The following is an 18,492-nucleotide window of genomic DNA, read 5'->3' on the forward strand; positions in this document are numbered from 1 at the left end:
TTTACTTTTATATAAAACAAAGCTTCAGTTTGCTGTTTTTTTGGGGTGTCCATGTGTGGGAACAGGGGGAATTAGGTTGCTCACATTTCTCCTCAATAAGCTTTAGGCTGGAGCTATTTGTCTGACCTTTGCGAGCTCAGCTGGGCGGGGATAACACGGGACAGAAAGTGAGTCACAAGTGTGAGGCTAGAATCATGAGTCATGAGCCCCAGCAACATGTTCAGGCTTGTTGTCGTAGTGGGTGAAAGTTCAATCCCCTAGTGACCGCCAGAGGGCGATGTTGCCCTGTGTTTCTGACAATAAGGGGCAAGTGTTTTTGTGCAGCTCTGGGTGGTTGTGCGGTTCAGGTGAAAAGTCATCCAGTTATCATGTAGGCAACCTTATTTGCATTGAGATAAATGTCAAACGACATTTTTGACTCATTTAATAAGAAATCTAAAATGAAAACATTTAACGGGGAGCATTATACCTGTAGATATACTTTGTGATAATTGACAGAAAGTAAAGGGGTCGCAATCTTCCCGTTAATGTTTTGTCCAAGTTTGAGTCACGCACGCATACTTTAAAATGATTGCTCATTGTGTTTTAGGCATAGCATTTCAAGTTACGACAGGAGTAGCCCCCCGGTGGGTAAACACAGCCGGCAGCATTTGTTCAAAATAGAGAATGGTGTTTAATGTCAAACATATGCTATACCACTGATAAGATAAAGCGGCCTGAAAAGGCTTCTGACCGCGGCACGTGCCCTTTTGGGGTCGTGCGCACATCTGTCGGGCATCTGTCGCTGGTCGCTGTGTGCGTGGAGGGCGCACAAAGGGCGCATGCACGTATGGAGAAATGCAACACTTCCATGCTTTTGCACTAAGCAAAGACAAGGGGCAGGTGAAGTGGAGGAGGGATTTAAATCGCCTCCCTTTTGTCCGTGGGGACACGACACGCGTCGAGCCAGGCAGCTGTAATTAAGGCGCCCCTCCCTCCACCCTCTCCACCCTACCACTCTTTCAAAAAGTGCGAGCAAAATGTGACGTGTGCCGTCAATTGGCTGCTTGGGCTAAACTCTGAAAACTGCAAGGCTAAACATGAACCGATCTGGGTTGTTTTGGTGAATTAGGTTTAAGAAACACAAACTAGGAACAACGGAAAAAAAAAAAAAAAAAAAAAAAAAAAAAAATATATATATATATATATATATATATATATATATATATAGTACAAGAATGGTGTAAGTTCTAATAAAACAATGAGCAAAAACGCGTTGGCTCAATCTCCATTAGGTAAGAATGGAATGCACCCTCAAAAGGTCACAATCCATCACAGAGAAACACAGTGACACACATCTGTGCACACACTCAAACTAATTTGTCGTATAGTTAATACATCTCTATGCAGAAATCCCAATCATGCAGAGGCACCAGCTAGAGGCACCAGTACAGAGCCATGTATCTACACACTCATGCCAATTTAGAGTGGCCAGTCAGTCCAACATGTGTATTTTAGCCATGAAAAATCCAGAACTTTCTTATAACAACACCTGCAAACCCAAAATGAATGATTTTTTTTTTTACTGCAATGAAAATAACCACAGAAAAACATTGTTATTGACAAGCGAATTTGGATAACAAAATTCAGATATAACATATAAATAGTATTATTACTATGATTTTTATTCTCCAAATATAAAAAATAAACAATGTGTTATAATGGGAGGAAAATATAGCAAACATTACAAGTATGAAGTATTTATCAGCACTTGGTTTCTATCTTACTAAATCACAGGGACACATAATGCAGCCTTCAATTGTGAGCATGTTCCTTCTGTGTTTGGTCACTTAAAATGCATAGAAACATGCTACAGCTTACTTATATGGCGTGTGTCAGTACAATTAGCAAAGTCCAGATGACAGTGTGTGAAGAACAATGATTCTCCTTCTCCTATCAGACGTGACCCAGGAGACTTATTCACTGTTTTTGACTCAATCAATGTTTGGTTAAACCAATCAAGCTTGTGACTGTGTGTGGGTTAAATGAATGACCCAGAAGTTCAGAGAGTGTACTCCTTTAAGAGACTTCAAGAAGTCTCGCCTCATTATTAGGATCAGGTCAGGTCTTACTGGAGGGTTCTGTTGCCTGACTGTAAACAGTGCAGCAGGTTGAGTAACAGAACCGAAAGCTGTTTATTAGGGGCAAATGGAGGGCGGGCGGGGAAAGTTTGCTATATAAAACCTTAGCAGTGATTCCCCGTGCTGGGAAAGTACTTACCCTGAAATACACTTCCAATGTTTATCATGGAAGATATCTGTTTCTCTACTGTGATCACTCACTGCATTCCACCTGTAGCAACATGATATGTTTTAACTTTAAAAAGGCTGACACCAGCTGTCCTATTTAACATCCTACTAAACATTCTGGAACAAATCTTAATATTTTAAAGAAATGAAACCTCTGGGCAGACATCTCACACACCCTATGCTTTTGTCCATTTAAATTTTTCCTTCTGACCTTTTAACCCAGCAAGTCCTTCCGTCAGTACATTGCATCGAATTTAAGGATATTTTCAGTACAATTCTTATTGTTATTTTTTATTTGTCAAATTTTGTGAGACTCAACTAGCATAAACGAGGATCGGAGCCAAAAATAAACGTAAGGATTTTGCAAATAAAAGTTTTTAGAAAACATTATGAAATCTGTGATTTATAATTTTTTATTATTTTTATTTATTTATTTACCATGTTAGTCATGCATTCATCCAATCTTCTTCTTCTAATTATATGTCATTATTATTACATTTCTGGGACTAGCTTACCACTGCTAAATATGCTAATTATGTGTGATCAGGGGGGGAATTGAAACTGATTTTGACTTCTGTTGAAAACCCACCAGGCTCCAACACCCTGGGCGGTGAGCCCTGCTATCGCCCAAACCAAAAACCAGACAGGATGCATGATCAGTCTCTTCACGGGACTGACTGTCTGTTAATCGTGTGAAATGTACCCCGCACTGCCCCCTGGTGTCGTAATAGTCATAGAAAAACATCAGCTGCTGCAGAACGTTACAAAACCGGCAAACAATGATTCTTCGTCATGGGTACAACATAATGTTGATAATGTAGGTAAATTAGTGAATGGCAAAATGTAGAAAGGTAATTTTGACATGCGTCTTACATATATTTTAGGATTCTCTTTAATGGCGTTGTGCCCAAACTGAACTCACATGATTCAGACTTCTTTGTATCAGTCTTCTGTAAACAAGACTTTTAGTTTTTGTACATTCTGGTGATGTTGGATGTTGACAAGCCAAGGTGGAGGGAATCGGCGGTGGGAGGGGGAGTGGGGAATTTCTTGAAACTGTGAAATCTAGCCCACGTGGGGTTAACAGCTCCAACTCAACAGCTCTAGCACAAAAAAAAAAAAAAAAAAAAATTACTGGCCGGGGACTTTTGCTCTCCTTACCCTGGCTTTACCCCGGTTGCTCCGACCCAATGGTTGGAACAGCACAGAGGTAATGTGGGGCTGAAGGACCGCCCATTGCCGAGAAACTACGCCGGCGTGGCTATAAAGCCACCCACAGGCTTTTTCCGAGCTCAGAATAACACAAGAGACAGCACAGGGAAGAGCACAGCACTATTACCGGATCACTGAACGACTCGATCACACTTGGATTTATTATAACTATGACTCTGGAAGAAATCCACGGACAAGAAAACACAATGGATACCGCTGATAGGTAAATATTTGACTATATTACAGAACACGATTGAAGCTGCTTAATCTGAGTGTACTGCTTGTTTAGTCGTACACAGTGTTCTGACGATGTGCGTTCTTCTTTCAAGGGTGCAAAGTGCAGGCGCAGCCCTAGAGGAGCTGCTGATCGCCGCTAAGAAGCAAGACTACCTCACAGTTGGAGTTTACGAGTCTGCAAAAGTCATGAATGTGTGAGTATCCAGTCTCTTCCTCAGTAAAGTGCAAATGGCAATTTGAACGGGTTGAGCTGAAAAGCGTGCAAGGATGTGCAACTAATCACCTGTCTCATCTTTTCCCCGCACAGCGACCCAGACAGCGTGGCATTCTGCGTCCTCGCCACGGATGAGGAGTACGAGTGCGACATCGCGCTCCAGATCCACTTCACCCTCATCCAGGCTTTTTGCTTTGACAACGACATCAACGTGGTGCGGGTCAACGACATCGATCGTCTGGCCGACCTGGTGGGCGCAGACGACAGCGGCGAGCCTAAGGACGCACACTGCATTCTCGTCACGGTACGTTCACCACGGACTTGCTGTGCCCTGCGGCCACTTAGTCATGCATGCACCACTTTTCAGTAAATTATCTCATTTTCGTCAGGATTCTAAATGTCTTCATTTGTGCATTATTCCAGAGCCCCAGTGCAAACCCGTGGAAAGACCCTGCTCTGGACAAGCTGAGCCTGTTCTGCGAGGAGAGCCGCAGCGCCTATGACTGGGTGCCAACCATCACACTCCCAGAGCGCTGAAGAGACAGTTCCCAGGATGATGGAACGGAAAAGTCAACCTTCAGTTGATGGAATCAAGCCTTTCTGCGTCACTTGTCTGGATTAAGAGGCTGTGACTGCACCCCAATCCAGAGCATTCTGGGTCAGCATGTTGGGTCTGGATCACCCAGTGGCGACGACTGGAGTCCAGAGGTCAGGTGTTGACTGGATCATGTGGACACTGAGAAGGAGCTGGACTGTGTTGGATGTTGCATTAAGTGGTGACCTGGCGCTGCCTGGTATTAGGAGCCTGTATGAGGAGTTGGGCAGCAGGTTGCAGAGAAAAGATACAGTGGACTTGTGAAAGTGTGGAAGTTGGACTGAATCTGATTACATCGGAGCTAGTCAGATCGTGGTTCTGAAGATGGTGTCCAAAAGAGTCTACATGGACTTTTCTTGTTTAATGCAGCTATATATTAATCAGGAAGTTCTTGGGAAAAGCAATTCTTCAGCTTGCAAATCCTGATTGTTATTATTTTTTTAGCTGCATATTGTCCAGCAAGTCATTCATGGACTAATTGTATTTACTTTCGAATATGCATAAAAACAATGCAATAACTATTTGAATTGTACACATTTTGAATGTTTTCTGAATAAACATTTGAGATCAAACTTCCTCTCCTCTCAGAAGTTTCAGTTCTTTACGCATTATGTCTTCACAGTCAGTCTGTTCTATGGTATCTAGAGCTGACATAAGTTGCAGCAGAATGTGGGAACCTGCACCACACTGCAGAGACACAAAAGTCAGGAAGTGCTGCATGACTGATTACTGCACAATCTGAGTGAAGGAGTCAAATGTGGGTAGCAGAAAAGTAAAGATCAAATGATTTGGTGACTTAAAAAGGGAGTGAGTGAAGAAAATTGAGAATCAGACAGAATATGATGTGTGCATGTAGGTACTGACTTACAGTAACTTGCAAAAGTATTCACACCCCTTGATCTTTTTCACATTTTACTAAGCAACAGATGAATACTTAAAGTATTCGAGTTTTGTGCATAAGACTTAGAAAGTACTACAGTGTTACAAAGGGGAATAAAATAATAGTTTTCAACATTTTTGTGAACGTTAAAGACAAGCATCAGACCACCTCACGGCTCTACAAGCTTTGCACATCTAGAAAATGACTTTTGCCCATCCAAGCCTAATAAAGTTTGATGTACTGCTGCGTCTGCGAAGAGAAATTTTCAAATTTTGCTTCTTATTTGACTGTTTCTCTGATTGAATGTGAAATTCTCAAAATGAAGTCTTTTGCAGCCTTTAACAGCTTTTTTTAAAGAGCTGCCCGGCATAGCTCCATCCGTCTTCTCTGTCCCGACTGAAGAAAAGCACCCCCACAGCATGATGCAGCCACCATCATGTTTGACTTACATTTTCAGATTGGTGCATCTGACTCATCTCATCTGAACAGAGCACCTTCTGCCACATGTTTGCTGTGTCCCTCACATGGCTTGTAGCAAAACCGCAAACCCTTTATGGCTGTCTTCTTGCCACTTTTGCATAAAAATCTGTATTGTGGACTAAACGAATCATTGCAATCTTGTAGATTGTTCCACCTGAGCTTTGGTACGACCATGTCTTAGTAGGTTTTATAGAACTTCAAAATGTGAAAAGCATGTGTACGTCTTCTACACATAAAGTCCTAATATATTGAAATGTGTGTTCGTAATGGCACAGAAATAGCCAAGAAGTTGAAGAACAAGAAGCAAACTCAACTGCATATCAGACTTTGATAAATGTTTAGTTAAGAAAATACAAGCCATCTGCATGCTTACATTGTCAATATTTCTGCAGCTGCAGATACATACACGTTCTAAGAAGTGGAAAGAAATTGCAGCAGAGTGGTGAGAGAATGATGGTCATTAGTGGTAGGTAGAGTAAGGGGAAGGTGTTTGCCTGTTGTGCTTGCCTCAGACATGAGGCTGACAGTAACTCATGGCCCACATCAAAGCCATGGCAGCCCTTAGAGGAACTCATTGCAATTTTCTTGGCAAGGGTCTTCAGCCTCCATCCAACTGCTGGGCATTCTAATCTGCATGTGCACTTACATGAGCAAGCATGTACTTACACCTGTATGTGCACCCATGGCCAACCCTGAACAATACACACACACACACACACACACGCCTACACACAACGAGAGAGAGAGTGAGAGAGAGAGAGAGAGAGAGAGAGAGAGAGAGAGAGAGAGAGAGAGAGAGAGAAAAGAGAGAGAGAGACAGCTGGGACTAATGGAGGTAACTGTGCAGCATTCTAAGAACAGAGGAAGCTTCTCTTAGACAGAATTATGTTAAAATGCAACTTGCAGACAATCACTAGAGGGAATTTCCATGGGTTTTACTCTCTTCACTTACTTTAATGCTTACCTGCATTAAAATCTCTCTAAATTACTATAACTGCTGAAAAAAAAAAAAAAAACTAATCATTCTCATAGTAGTGTGAAAACTGCAGATGGTGATTCCAGTCTGATAAACAGAACCACTGGTCTGTTGAGGTACTAATACTATTCTGTGGCATTCTGAACACAGGGATGATTGAACATGAAACTGGAACATGACTGAAAGCTGAAACACAGTATCTACTACACATATTTACTAGTAAAAGTCCCATCCAATCATTATTGTAGATTAGGAGGCATACAAAAATATTTTAGATGCAAACCTAAAAAAAAAAAAAAAAAAAAAAAAAAGATTTAAGGTAACTCAACCTGTTCAGATGAGACTAAACTGTCTTGCAGCAGTTGTTTCTAATTTTCACGTGATTTTGGAAAGAAAGCAATAGTAATAGTCTGAGATAAAAGCCATGTTGTTTAAAGTTTTCACTGTCTATACGGTAAACACAGATCTGTATAATATTGTGATTACAGCAGAGCAGGAGCTGTATTGCTTAGCACAATTTTGACCCCGTTTTCAGAAATATCACACTGATGTTTGTTGTGATGATTCAGATTTGTTTGTATTCAATTGAGCTTTAATTTAGCCTCCCTTCTGCAAGACTGGAGAACAATAACATACCTGTTTTTATCAGTTTGGCTGCTGGTGTACACACAGCAAATTTCACTGTGTCTGGTGGAAAGGAGCCCCAGCCTCTGCTGTGGCTGCTGTTTGCACAGAGTTAACAAACATCTTCTCCCCATGTTGGCTGTGGTGCCAAAGCCTGGAGCAACAGTACAGACTGCTGAGGCAGCTGACTGTCTGCGCAAAGTCTGAGCCAGAGATTTAGAGCTACGATAGACTGAAAGTGAAGGAGCGAGACCAGACAGATGTGTGCCGTGACTCTGAAACATTACCGTTTTCAGCTCCAGCCTGGAACATTGGTAAACAACATGTAGTGGTGATAGTTTTATTTCTTTTTCTATCTGTTTAAATCTTGCGTCACACAACTGATCCGTTTTTTTTTTTTTTTAACTCTTTGGTCATTATTAATAGGATCAAAAACACAATTTATGTTAAAAGATGTTAAAAGATGAAAAAAAAAATACTCCACAGCAGACCTAAATGGAAAAAATAACATACATTATATTTAGATTGTAACATTTAAGCAGACATTTAAATTTGTCTTGCATGATTAGGATGGATCAGCGATGCGCTCACATTGTACCAAATGAAATGGAGCTGCTTGGCTTTGTTCAAAGGGTGTAAAATGATTAGGTTGGGAATGTGCCTTGCTTCCTGGCTAGAACTGTGGATGTGATAATGGTGTGCAATTACACAATGATTTAAGAAAAGTTTCAGCAAAGTGCTGAATAAGCGTATTTACCTAAATTGTATTCATTTTAAAGTGCAGGATTGTAAATCTGTATGTTGATCACTTCACATGTGTCTGTGTCTGTTTCAAACGTTTTCACTGTATTACCATAACATTCAGACATCACAAAGATGTCAACTTGTTTTCTGTAAACCAGTCAGAGCTGTTTTTAGTAATACTGAGAGACATATTTTGGTGTGAACGGATTTATGAATCATCCTTACAAAACTTGTAAATCACTTGCCTTCCAAGTATCATTTTGTATCATTTGCAAAATGATACAAAATATGTGCACTATACATATTTATTTACTCATCTTACATATTTACTCATCTGCCTTTGCACACAGATAAACTTAAATGATTTCTCATTCTTAAAGCAAATGCTGATTCCATAATATAATATGATATAATATATACATTAATATAATGTTGGCCCATCTTTTGCAGTCATAAAACCTACAGCTTTTCTGGTAGGTTGGTGAGGACAGACCCTGAAGTTAGATGATTAAGCCTGGTTCTGAATCTCCGCTCTAGTTGGTCTGTGGGTTAAAATCAAGACTGTGGAGACCAGTCAGGTTCTTTGATACAAATTTCCCTTTATTTGGATGCAGAGTCATTTTGGAATTTTAAGGAGTCATCCCCAAACTGTTCCAACAAAGTTGAAAGGATTAGTTTGTCAGAAATTTCTTGATGTGCTGAAGCATTTAAAGTTCCTGTCATTGAAAAAGTTCTCTAATTGGCTTTGCCAAACTCCTAAAAAAAAAAAAGCTGTCACACAGTACAGTTCTCTTGGCAAACACTCTGAGCCATGCTCAGCAAACAGCTCTTGCTGCACAGCCTCTGTCTTAAAGCATGTCACATTCTGTGAATTCTAGCTTTGTTTAGCTGAAGTGCTGGACATACAATTAAAACAACATAATATGCACTTAAGTATACAATTAAGCATAATCATTAATAATTAAGTGTAATAGGGAAGACTGCCATTTTATGAAAAATATTGAGGTTCTACCAGAAAGCCGGATACAACTAATTTTTAACTTTTTCCAGGTCATAGTGTGATTCCACATTGAGAAACTGAAATATTCCCAGAAGTGTGGTTTAATTGTAAATGTTTAATGCTTGCTAGAGAGAAACTCTGCACTTCCCAGAGTCATTACTTTCATAGGCCCTTCTTCCCATTCCTGCTCTACTTCACTTACTGTAACCGCCGAGAGATAAGATTACACCATGAGCTGGCAGCCAGCATCCCCTCGCTCTCACCCCACCCAGCACTTGTTCTCGCGTGGCTGAGCTGGTACCATGAGATCATGGCTCAGCTGTCTTGGCAGGCTGTAGAGGGAACTAGATGGACTGGCTGAGGGTGTTGGGTGTCTCTAACCTAAGTACAGGGTATGTGTCACTCCTCAGAGAGATGAGCTACACCCTTTCTACTGCTGCTTTTTGCTCACGGTGAGCTCAGTCCTCAGACGCTGTGGTAACCCTTCACTGCATGCAAATTTAAAAAGTTCTTAGAGTCATGATACAGGGAATTTCTCATTGCTATGGCCACCGAGGTGAATCCATGTCAATAATGTGTACATAACCCTCATTTGTCAAGAGTCACTGTTACTGTGTCAGCATGACTTCACTGAGGTGCTTTGGAGTTTTATGGTTTTGGTCTGACTGAGGTGAATTTTGAAGCAAACACATGTGCACACACCTGGACTTCCTGCATGACTGCACTGCATGATGAGGTCGCAAAATCCAGGCTTCTCAGCTCCCAGGTGACTATCGTGGTTGTCTTTGTGCAGAACCCATAATCAAAAAGAGCCAAACAGGTGTTTGTAAGCCAATGAGAGGACAACTGATTTAGTAGCACATGCACACACAAACCTTGCCCACACTCTTCAGATTCACTGTGTCCTTTTGGGCGGATAGAGTGACATGCAAGCTGCAGGTCATTGGATATGAGGTCATGACACAAAGATAACTGCAGTTAGTACCAAGTATCTCTCTGTAGATTCTAATAAATATGCTGATTTGAACATATATCTGAAAAACACTGGGGTAGAAATCAATTACATTTAAAATGCATTTCTTCTATTATTTTTGCCCTGCAAAGTGATGTGCATATTGGCATGCCTGAAATTGCTGCAGGATTGCATCAGTGTGTTTGTTCAGCATCATCTGAATAGACTTACTGGTTAAACTGTTTGTACAATTTCTATTTAAAAATCAGTATAAGCCTTTTTGTGTGTCTTAATTAGATTTGTATATACAGTATTTTTCAAGTTGTAAAAACCTTTGGTACTGAAATATGAAAGTGTATATAAACATACATTTCTTCTCTTTTTGGTTTTTTTTCTCCACAATTTAATGTTTGAGATTATCAAACAAATTTGATTATCAGACAACGTGAGTAAATAAAATGTGTATTTTTCAAATATTTTTTTTATTTATTAAGGAGGAAAAACCATCCAAATTTGCCTGGAACAACATGAAAAATAAATTACCCTACCTGTTAACTGACCAAACCAAAGCTGACCTTTTGTTTTTATTTTGTACATAACTAGTGGGGACCAGAATAAACCATTTATTGAACCAAATGCCTTGATTCAGTTTGATCAGAAGTAGCAAATGAGAGAAAAAAGACTGAAAAAAACAGATGAGAAAACCAGCATAATAGACAAATAGTTAAATTAATAACTCAAAGTTTGTTGTCATCCACTAAGGAAACTGGCATTCGAAGAATGTAAGAATGCATCCTATTTTTAAGCCAGGCATTCTCCCGTTATCTCCAGTCTGTTTCTGAATTCTGCTCATGTTTTCAGGTTTACTCTCTCCGTCTGTCTGGCTGAGGTGGGCGCAATGCTGAGTGGTTTGCTAAATATGGGGAGCAGACTGTGACCTCGATGGGGCTGACACATTACTGACATTGCTCAGCTTATCCTCCCAGAAGCACATGTACTCTGTAAGCCATGCCAGGAATTCTGCCTCATAACATGCAGTCCCCAAGTAGAGCAGCGGTCCAGAAGGCCTGGCCACAGAACCCCAGGCTGGAGAAAAAGGAGAAGGAGGAGGAGAGATGCTCACAAACTGCTATCTGCAAATAGACTTTCTGATATTTTAATGAAGTATGGGGAAGTTGCAACTTGTTTCCTCACAAGATAAACAAAAATCTGCTCTGTCATTGCATGCAGGAATAAAAAGCAGACATGCTGGTATTGCTGAATCAAGGAAAGATTGGTTATATTTACATTACAGGCAGTGTTTGAATTCCAGATTCCATTGCAATGATTGTTTCAGACTAATTCAGGATTTGAAGCAACAACACTCATTCTTAATCATAGTGCTTGTCTGATTCAGGAACAAGTTTGAAGCAATAATGAGGAATGAAGAATTAAGTTTGCCAAATAAAAACCTATGAAGAGTCACAGATTCCAGTATCAGTTGGCCATGCAGGAGCAGTGAGGGATTAGAGACAGCATGCAAACAGTGTAAGTGCCCAACGATCTTTCTATTTTTAGTGCACCTAATGTGCTTTGCAAAGTATAACTACCCTTTGAACCTTTTAACATTTGGTCATGGTGCAACCATAAACTTTAATGTGTTTTTTTTGTTTGTTTTTTATTTCACATGACAGGCCAGCACTAAGTACTCTGTAGCTGTAAAGCAGCCGGAAAAGGATAGTTTTCAAAATATATCTACAAGTAAAAATGTAAACTCCTGTCATGAATTTATATTCAGTCTATTACCCAATGTCCTGAAATGAAAGAAAATTATTTAAATGTTTAAAGCAGGGTTAGATATCCCAAGTTTACTCATTCCGTGTGGAATTCGATAACTACTATCTAACAATAGAAACGTGTGATGCAACCATAAAACCAACCAAAACACAGTCAAAAACCTAAACTGATAAGTAAAGGATTAATCTGAGAAGTAGCTAGGATACCCATAATTACTCTGGAGGTTTCACAGCTCTGGTAAATAATCTGTTGCTATGACAACTATTACTTGTACTCAAATGTGGCCTTTAAGGAAGATTCCATAAGAAATCACATTTTCAGGTGCTACAAGCCATTTGGGGACACAGCAAAAGTGGACTACAGTGAGCTAAGTAAATGAGATCAAAATCGGACACTTAGGCTAAGTGAGGTGGAGAACTAATACTGAACAATCGTCGTATCATGATTCTGTGTTGATACATTTTTCAGCAGAGAAAGGGAAGGCCGTCAGAGTTGACATGAAGGTGGATAAAGTTGCAGACAGGACACGTCTGGAAGAAAAGTCAGTTTATTTACAGTTCAAAGTTTTTTACATCCCTAAAAGAATCATATAGTCAACACTTACGAAATAAGGAATAAACATTACATTTTGTCAAGTACCATCAAAATCAATATGTGATCGATACACATCAGATATGTTAATGAATGTTTCGCTTAATACTAATCAAAGGCAACTCTAAGCTGATGGGTTTTAAGCCGTGATTTTCAGCTGTTAACCTGTTAGAGGTTGCAAAGGACTTGAGTCTTAGTGAAAGTTCCCCTTCCTGCAGTAGGAGTCTAAACCTGTACATCAAGAGCTGAAATGAAATGCTTTAAATTGAAGTATAGTAATGTGTGAATAACCCAGTCAAACTCCAGATGCAAATCTAATTAAAAATCTGTGTCAAAATAGAAAATTGATGTTCAACCCATTGAAATGCTTTGGGTCTTGAACTATTTTGAATAAGAACACACAAATATTTTAGGATTAGCTTAATGCAAAGCTTGTAGAGACGTACCCCAAAGGGCCTGCAAATGTAAAAGGAGCGAAAGATGGTTGACTCAAAAGCACAAATGCTTGTTTGTAAAAAGTTTTAAAACCACAAATCCACATATCAGAATTATACTCAGTAGAATACACCAAAGTGTGTGCCTTATTGTGACAAAATGTGAAAACATTTGTGAAAGGCCTTTTGTTAATGGGAAAAATCTGCAAACTCTGGGATAGGAAAATAGCAGCGATGGCGGAGGAGGACCCCAGAAGCTTGTTTGCTTGTGCCGTGTCGTCACTCGATTACAGTTCAGGGCTATTAGAGGAACAATGACGCAGAAGTTCACAACAACAGGGTCACCATTATGCACAAACAACTTGACTTTGTTTCATAAAGTTTGTGAGCCAGAGTTTGAGCAAGTGGCCAAGCATTGATCCCAAATAACTCTTAAACTGTGCACAGACAAACAGAAAAGCATGTGACGGATCTTTTCCCCTCATAGGAAACTCAAAGACTGAAATGTGAAACTTACAACAACATGTTGTCAGTTTTGTATGCATGTGATACAACGTGTTTTGGAAGTTCGGAAGCTGCTCCCTGAACCACCGGAGTGTTGCGTAATGGCTTCAGATCTGGACTGCCTGACTATATTCTTATCTAATGGTGCCTCAATCATAACAACAACCTGAGAGATCCAAACAGACAGCTTGTTCAGACACCGACTTCAGTTGCAGCAGCATGGAGGAACTGTGGAACTCAGGGCAGCTGAGAAAACCACACCATGTATGTTTGTTGTTAGGCAGAAAAAGAACAATGAAGAAAAACTACTGAAACCAGTCCAGGCTGGAGGGTCTTTATTGGGCAGGAAAACATTTGCAGGGTTGTTCCCCGCAGCTTCACACACCGCATTTCAATTTGAAATCCCTCCCTCGAGATGACTTGAAAGCATGATCACAATTTTGCAACAGAGGAATATATGTTTTCAAGGACTTTTCAAGGGAGTGATGCAATTGCCCCTCTTCCTTACACTATTTCTTTTTTCATAGCAACATACCATAGTTCACCCAGTAACACAGTAACACAGATGGTGCATAGCAACAGCGTTCCCCTCTCTCCCTCCTCCTTTCCCTCACATGCTCCTGTCTGTGCACCTCTGCCTTTAAGCAATTATGAATCAGATACCTTTACATATAAACAAGCCGTGTATTTGTGTGGATACGCTGTCATTGATGAAAAACAAAAAATAAGCTTTTTGTTTTGCCGGTGTCACTTAATCTGTTGGGATGGTGGGGCCAGTAAAAAGGGAAAACAAGAAAAAAAATACACGGGGCAGAGGGCGGTACTTTGGGAGCAGCCAATCAGAGGGCAGGATTAGTCCTGGGCCAGCGTAAACATGAAATGTTGCTGTTGGTAACAGAAATGTGATTGGTCAGGAGTTCCTGCTCCATGCGATAGGTCTCTCCACGTGTGGGTATTTTGATTACTGTTATGAATGTGTTTGTGTGATGGTATGTTCTTAAATAACTTTGTTATTGTTCCCACTTCTGTTTTCATTTGCAGAGGTGGACTTTACATAAAAAACAGCTAAAGCCATTTTATTGTTAGATGCACTCAAGCTGTTTTCACCTCGTGTCGGATTACTGTAACTCTGCTGTACTTTGCTCATCTACAGTTGTTGATCTGCAAAGGAAAGGCCATGTTATGTTATCAGGGCTGCACAAGTAAATACACAGAAAAACAACAGGCTGGACATGCTGTAAAAAACAGAGGGAGGGTAAATGACATCAGAGTGTGAGGACAGGTCAATCACACTGTTCCATGATGTATCAACACCTGTTTTTCTTGATTTAGATTTATGTTTTACTCTTGCTTATACGTGAATTATCCCGACACCACATTCTAAATATCATGATGCACTTGTCAGGCTTTTGTTGGCCAATAAAGAGTTTTGTTTTTCTGACTTGCTCACTTATGACCGATTCCATTTTTTCCCCCCTACAAACTTAAAGAGAAATGAGCTGCAGCTTCTTTGATAGGATTAGTAGTTCACTGCCAATTGATTTGTATGTTTCATCCATATGGAGTTTTGTGTGTTTTCCCAAATTTCATTGTTTTGCACCAGTTTGATGATCTAAACAACCGGAAATATGTCCAAAAATCCTCACAGTCCTTGAAGAGACAAACAATGCATTCACAGAAGTCAGCCTCCATATTCCCCTCCACCCCTCTTAAACACACAGGGTCACACTCTGTTTACCTCAGAGTCAGATGAAGCGCATAGTGCTGTCGGTACATGTGGGGTTTGTTTACAACCGCTTCCTTCCTGAAAGGGGTGGCTCCACATGAGTGGCATGCCGGTGTTGCTTTGGAAACAGGGAACCCGTGGCAGCCAATAGGAGGGCACGGATTAAGGCATGTGCCTTTGTGTGTGTGAATTAATCAAGCTGTTTCATCCTATCTTGCAGCATGTTGACACGGGGAGATTTTTTTAATCAGATCACCCAGGGAAGAAAAAAAAATCCCACCACCAAAGCAATATCATTGGGCTCAACCTAGCATAGCGCTAAGCCAATTAAAAAGCCCTAATTGAAAGACTGTGATCAGCGTGATACTACTTTTGTGTTTTATAGTATCACTGGTGGCACTAAAAGTTTTTATTTTTGCTTGTGCACATGCAGGGGTGTGAATATAGTCATGTGTGTCTTGTGCAGCTGGTATTGTTTTGACAGAGGTTGATTACTGAGTCAGGCACCTGCTTGAAGCTCATTTACCATCAACATCTTTTTCTCTTCCTGTTAATGCTAACTTTATTACTGTGTACACAAAAACAGAAGCTCTGCTATCTGTCTGCTTATTAGATATAGCAATCTTACATGCATGACCACATACATATAATACAAAGTTGCAGTGTGCAGTGAGATAAAAGATGTAACATTTCTCACATATATCACATTATTGTCAGTTTTAAATACTTACATGAATTTTAACTACATACAAAATGTAATTTCTCATACATAAATCACATGTAAAGCATTAGATAACTAACAATATATGACAAACAATTTACATTTGAGGTATTATTATGATAAAAACTACACTGTGGTCTGTGTTTCTGTGCATGCTTTCTGTGTTGTGTTTGTGAGTGAGTGAGTGAAAACGGATCTGCAGCCAGAGCCATGTGTAACCTGCCACACAGGATGCAGCTGCGTCAAGTAAACAATAGATGCTCAGTAGTGTATTGCTTCACATCTGAGTGTATGCGTCTTTGTGCAAATGTGCCTTTTACTAACCCTTTCCCCCCAAAAAACAGAGCCTCTTTGTCAGTTTCCTTTGTCTTACACCCATCAGCTCTTTAGCTCACTGTGGCTTCAGGGAAGAGAAGAGGTAATCCACTGAGTCCCAGCTTTTCTTACATGTAAGGATAATGCTGCAAAGCATGTGAGCGCAATCACATTTGCCTATCAGTAGAAAACAGAAATCGAGTAAATGATAGTTAATTTACCTAAAGCAAAAATAAATAAATAAATCATTGTCTATGCTTTTACTAAGAGGTGAAATTACTAGGGAGCAAGCCTCTGGGTATTCAGTGTCTTAAATAAAGCCTTATATGCAGAAACGATAAATCAAATTCCATCTGCTTAACTGTTACTGTAGGAAAAAGGTATAAAAGAAAAGGGAAAAAAACAGCATTTGCATATTAATTAAACCAAAAAAGTATTTTTTTTTTCTAGAATAGACTTCTTAGTTTTATTATTAATTGTTTTGCTTTCAAACAGATGGTAAATATGACTTAAGCACAGAGGGATAGAACCCTCAATTCTATTAGTTAGTCGAAGATCCTGCAAGTCTGTAAGTTTTAATAAATGTGTTTGGCTGTTTGTGTAAATGAACCTGCCCTTTGTGCACATGCCTGCATTAATGCAAGGAGGTGGAATTAGGAAGTACCTAATCTGTAGTCCATTCCTATCTAATAATCATTTCTGGAATACAGTGAAAGGGACTGTGTGCAGTGCGGGTGTGGGTAATATTATGGAGATGTACTGTGCATGGGGGACTGAGTGTAGGCCAGCTTTATTCACAAGACGCAGTGAAAAACAACTCAGTGACGTCTGATTTAGAAACTCATGAAGACAGACTCTGTAGCCATTGTGTGTAAGGCAACAAAAAAAATAAAAAGAAAGTAGTTGTGTGCTCTCCAACTTTAGATACATATCCAGAGAAAATTACAGATTTAGGTACAAATAAAACACAGTTAATGATGCACTTCCGACTTACAGTTGTACATCCATTTTTTCATGCTGACATTTTCCTGTCATTCTAAGCCTGCAAACTGTGTCAAAAATCTTTGTTTGGATCCTTTTACAGTGTCTAGTACAGAGTATTCATGCTATGCTATACTGCTGCTTGTCTTCCCTCTTCCCCCTCCACCCCTCTCTGCAAAGCCAGACATGAGTCGCCTCTCATTCAAATCCAGTTCTCTTTGTTGGAACAGATTCAGAAGCAGTGAATGTCTCCTCAAACAGACACATGCAAACACACACATGAATGCACGCACGCACAAGCCCCCTGAGGGCTTGTTTCTCCCTTTTGATCTGGATCTTACTCAACTATACACAGTGCAGCAGGTGTGAGGCAGCCGTCAGGTGTGTGTGCCTATGTGTCATTAGCCATATGGCACCCTTCTAGTTGCAAACTACACTCCTATACCTCCTTATTCATCCACTCAAGTGAATCTGTCTACAAATAAACACGCGCTTGCTTTCTTATTGTCTCCCAAGCAGCTGTGGTGTGCAGAAAACTCAGAAGAATGCATGACCAAGAGCAAATCAGCACAGACAGTGGGCTGATTCTCCACCAATCAGGAGACCACAATGTAAAACTAGTCAGCGTCTGAGCCAATCCGGTGTTCAGAGTCAGGGATGGCCAATGGCTCAAAGAGACAGACACTCAAGCAGTTGGAGATAGAGTTAAACCAATCAGAGGCTAAATTTGAATCCATTGATGTGTTGTTTTTGAACTTTTTCTTTATGGTTAAGCATGCAAGATCTTAATGCCCTTGCTCAATAATCCCAACTTTGGAGCTGTTACCACATAGAGGGAACCTAGTTTATGAACAGTTAATGCGTTAGAGGGAAAATCCTGCAGTTTTTTTCTTTTTTTCCAAGGATGAACATGAACGCACACATCGGTCTGTGGAAGATGTTGCAAGATGATGAAATTACACAACTGATCGGTGCAAACAATATTTACGTCTGTTTCTGTTTTGAAAAAAAAAAAGTTTTGTGCAGCTTACTTCTGTTTTCATGGATATGTGTGTGTGTGTGTGTGTGTGTGTTCTATGTGTGTGTCAGTGGATATGCCCTCGGTCACCCCAAACCCCCTTTTTCATGGACAATAAATGGGAGAAGCATAACATCGACACACGTGCTGCCAACTGTTGCTTGGACATAAAAGCGAACATAAAAAACACTTTACAGACTGTGACACCCACCCCCCTCCTTCTG

The 18,492-nt window shown here is 40.2% G+C and overlaps 1 protein-coding gene across 1 annotated transcript; it reads left to right on the forward strand.

The window, feature by feature from the left end:
* The first annotated feature begins 3,573 nt into the window (after window positions 1-3,573).
* Window positions 3,574-5,122, forward strand: gadd45g (growth arrest and DNA damage inducible gamma). Its single transcript, XM_005794912.3, has 4 exons — window positions 3,574-3,723; window positions 3,830-3,931; window positions 4,045-4,255; window positions 4,375-5,122. The coding sequence occupies exons 1-4, from the start codon at window positions 3,671-3,673 to the stop codon at window positions 4,486-4,488; spliced, it is 480 nt and encodes a 159-aa protein (XP_005794969.1). The 5' UTR covers window positions 3,574-3,670; the 3' UTR covers window positions 4,489-5,122.
* The last annotated feature ends 13,370 nt before the right edge of the window (window positions 5,123-18,492 follow it).

This window comes from Xiphophorus maculatus, chromosome 12, assembly GCF_002775205.1.
Source record: "Xiphophorus maculatus strain JP 163 A chromosome 12, X_maculatus-5.0-male, whole genome shotgun sequence".
In the NCBI taxonomy this organism is placed as follows: Eukaryota; Metazoa; Chordata; class Actinopteri; order Cyprinodontiformes; family Poeciliidae; genus Xiphophorus; species Xiphophorus maculatus.

What these genes read in the sequence shown, in the direction of transcription:
- gadd45g (XM_005794912.3), top strand. Translation starts at nt 3,671, where the DNA reads ATGACTCTGGAAGAAATCCACGGACAAGAAAACACAATGGATACCGCT. An exon ending in TCTGCAAAAGTCATGAATGT is followed by an intron (nt 3,932 to 4,044) that starts GTGAGTATCCAG and finishes TTCCCCGCACAG; the next exon opens with CGACCCAGACAGCGTGGCAT. An exon ending in CACACTGCATTCTCGTCACG is followed by an intron (nt 4,256 to 4,374) that starts GTACGTTCACCA and finishes GCATTATTCCAG; the next exon opens with AGCCCCAGTGCAAACCCGTG.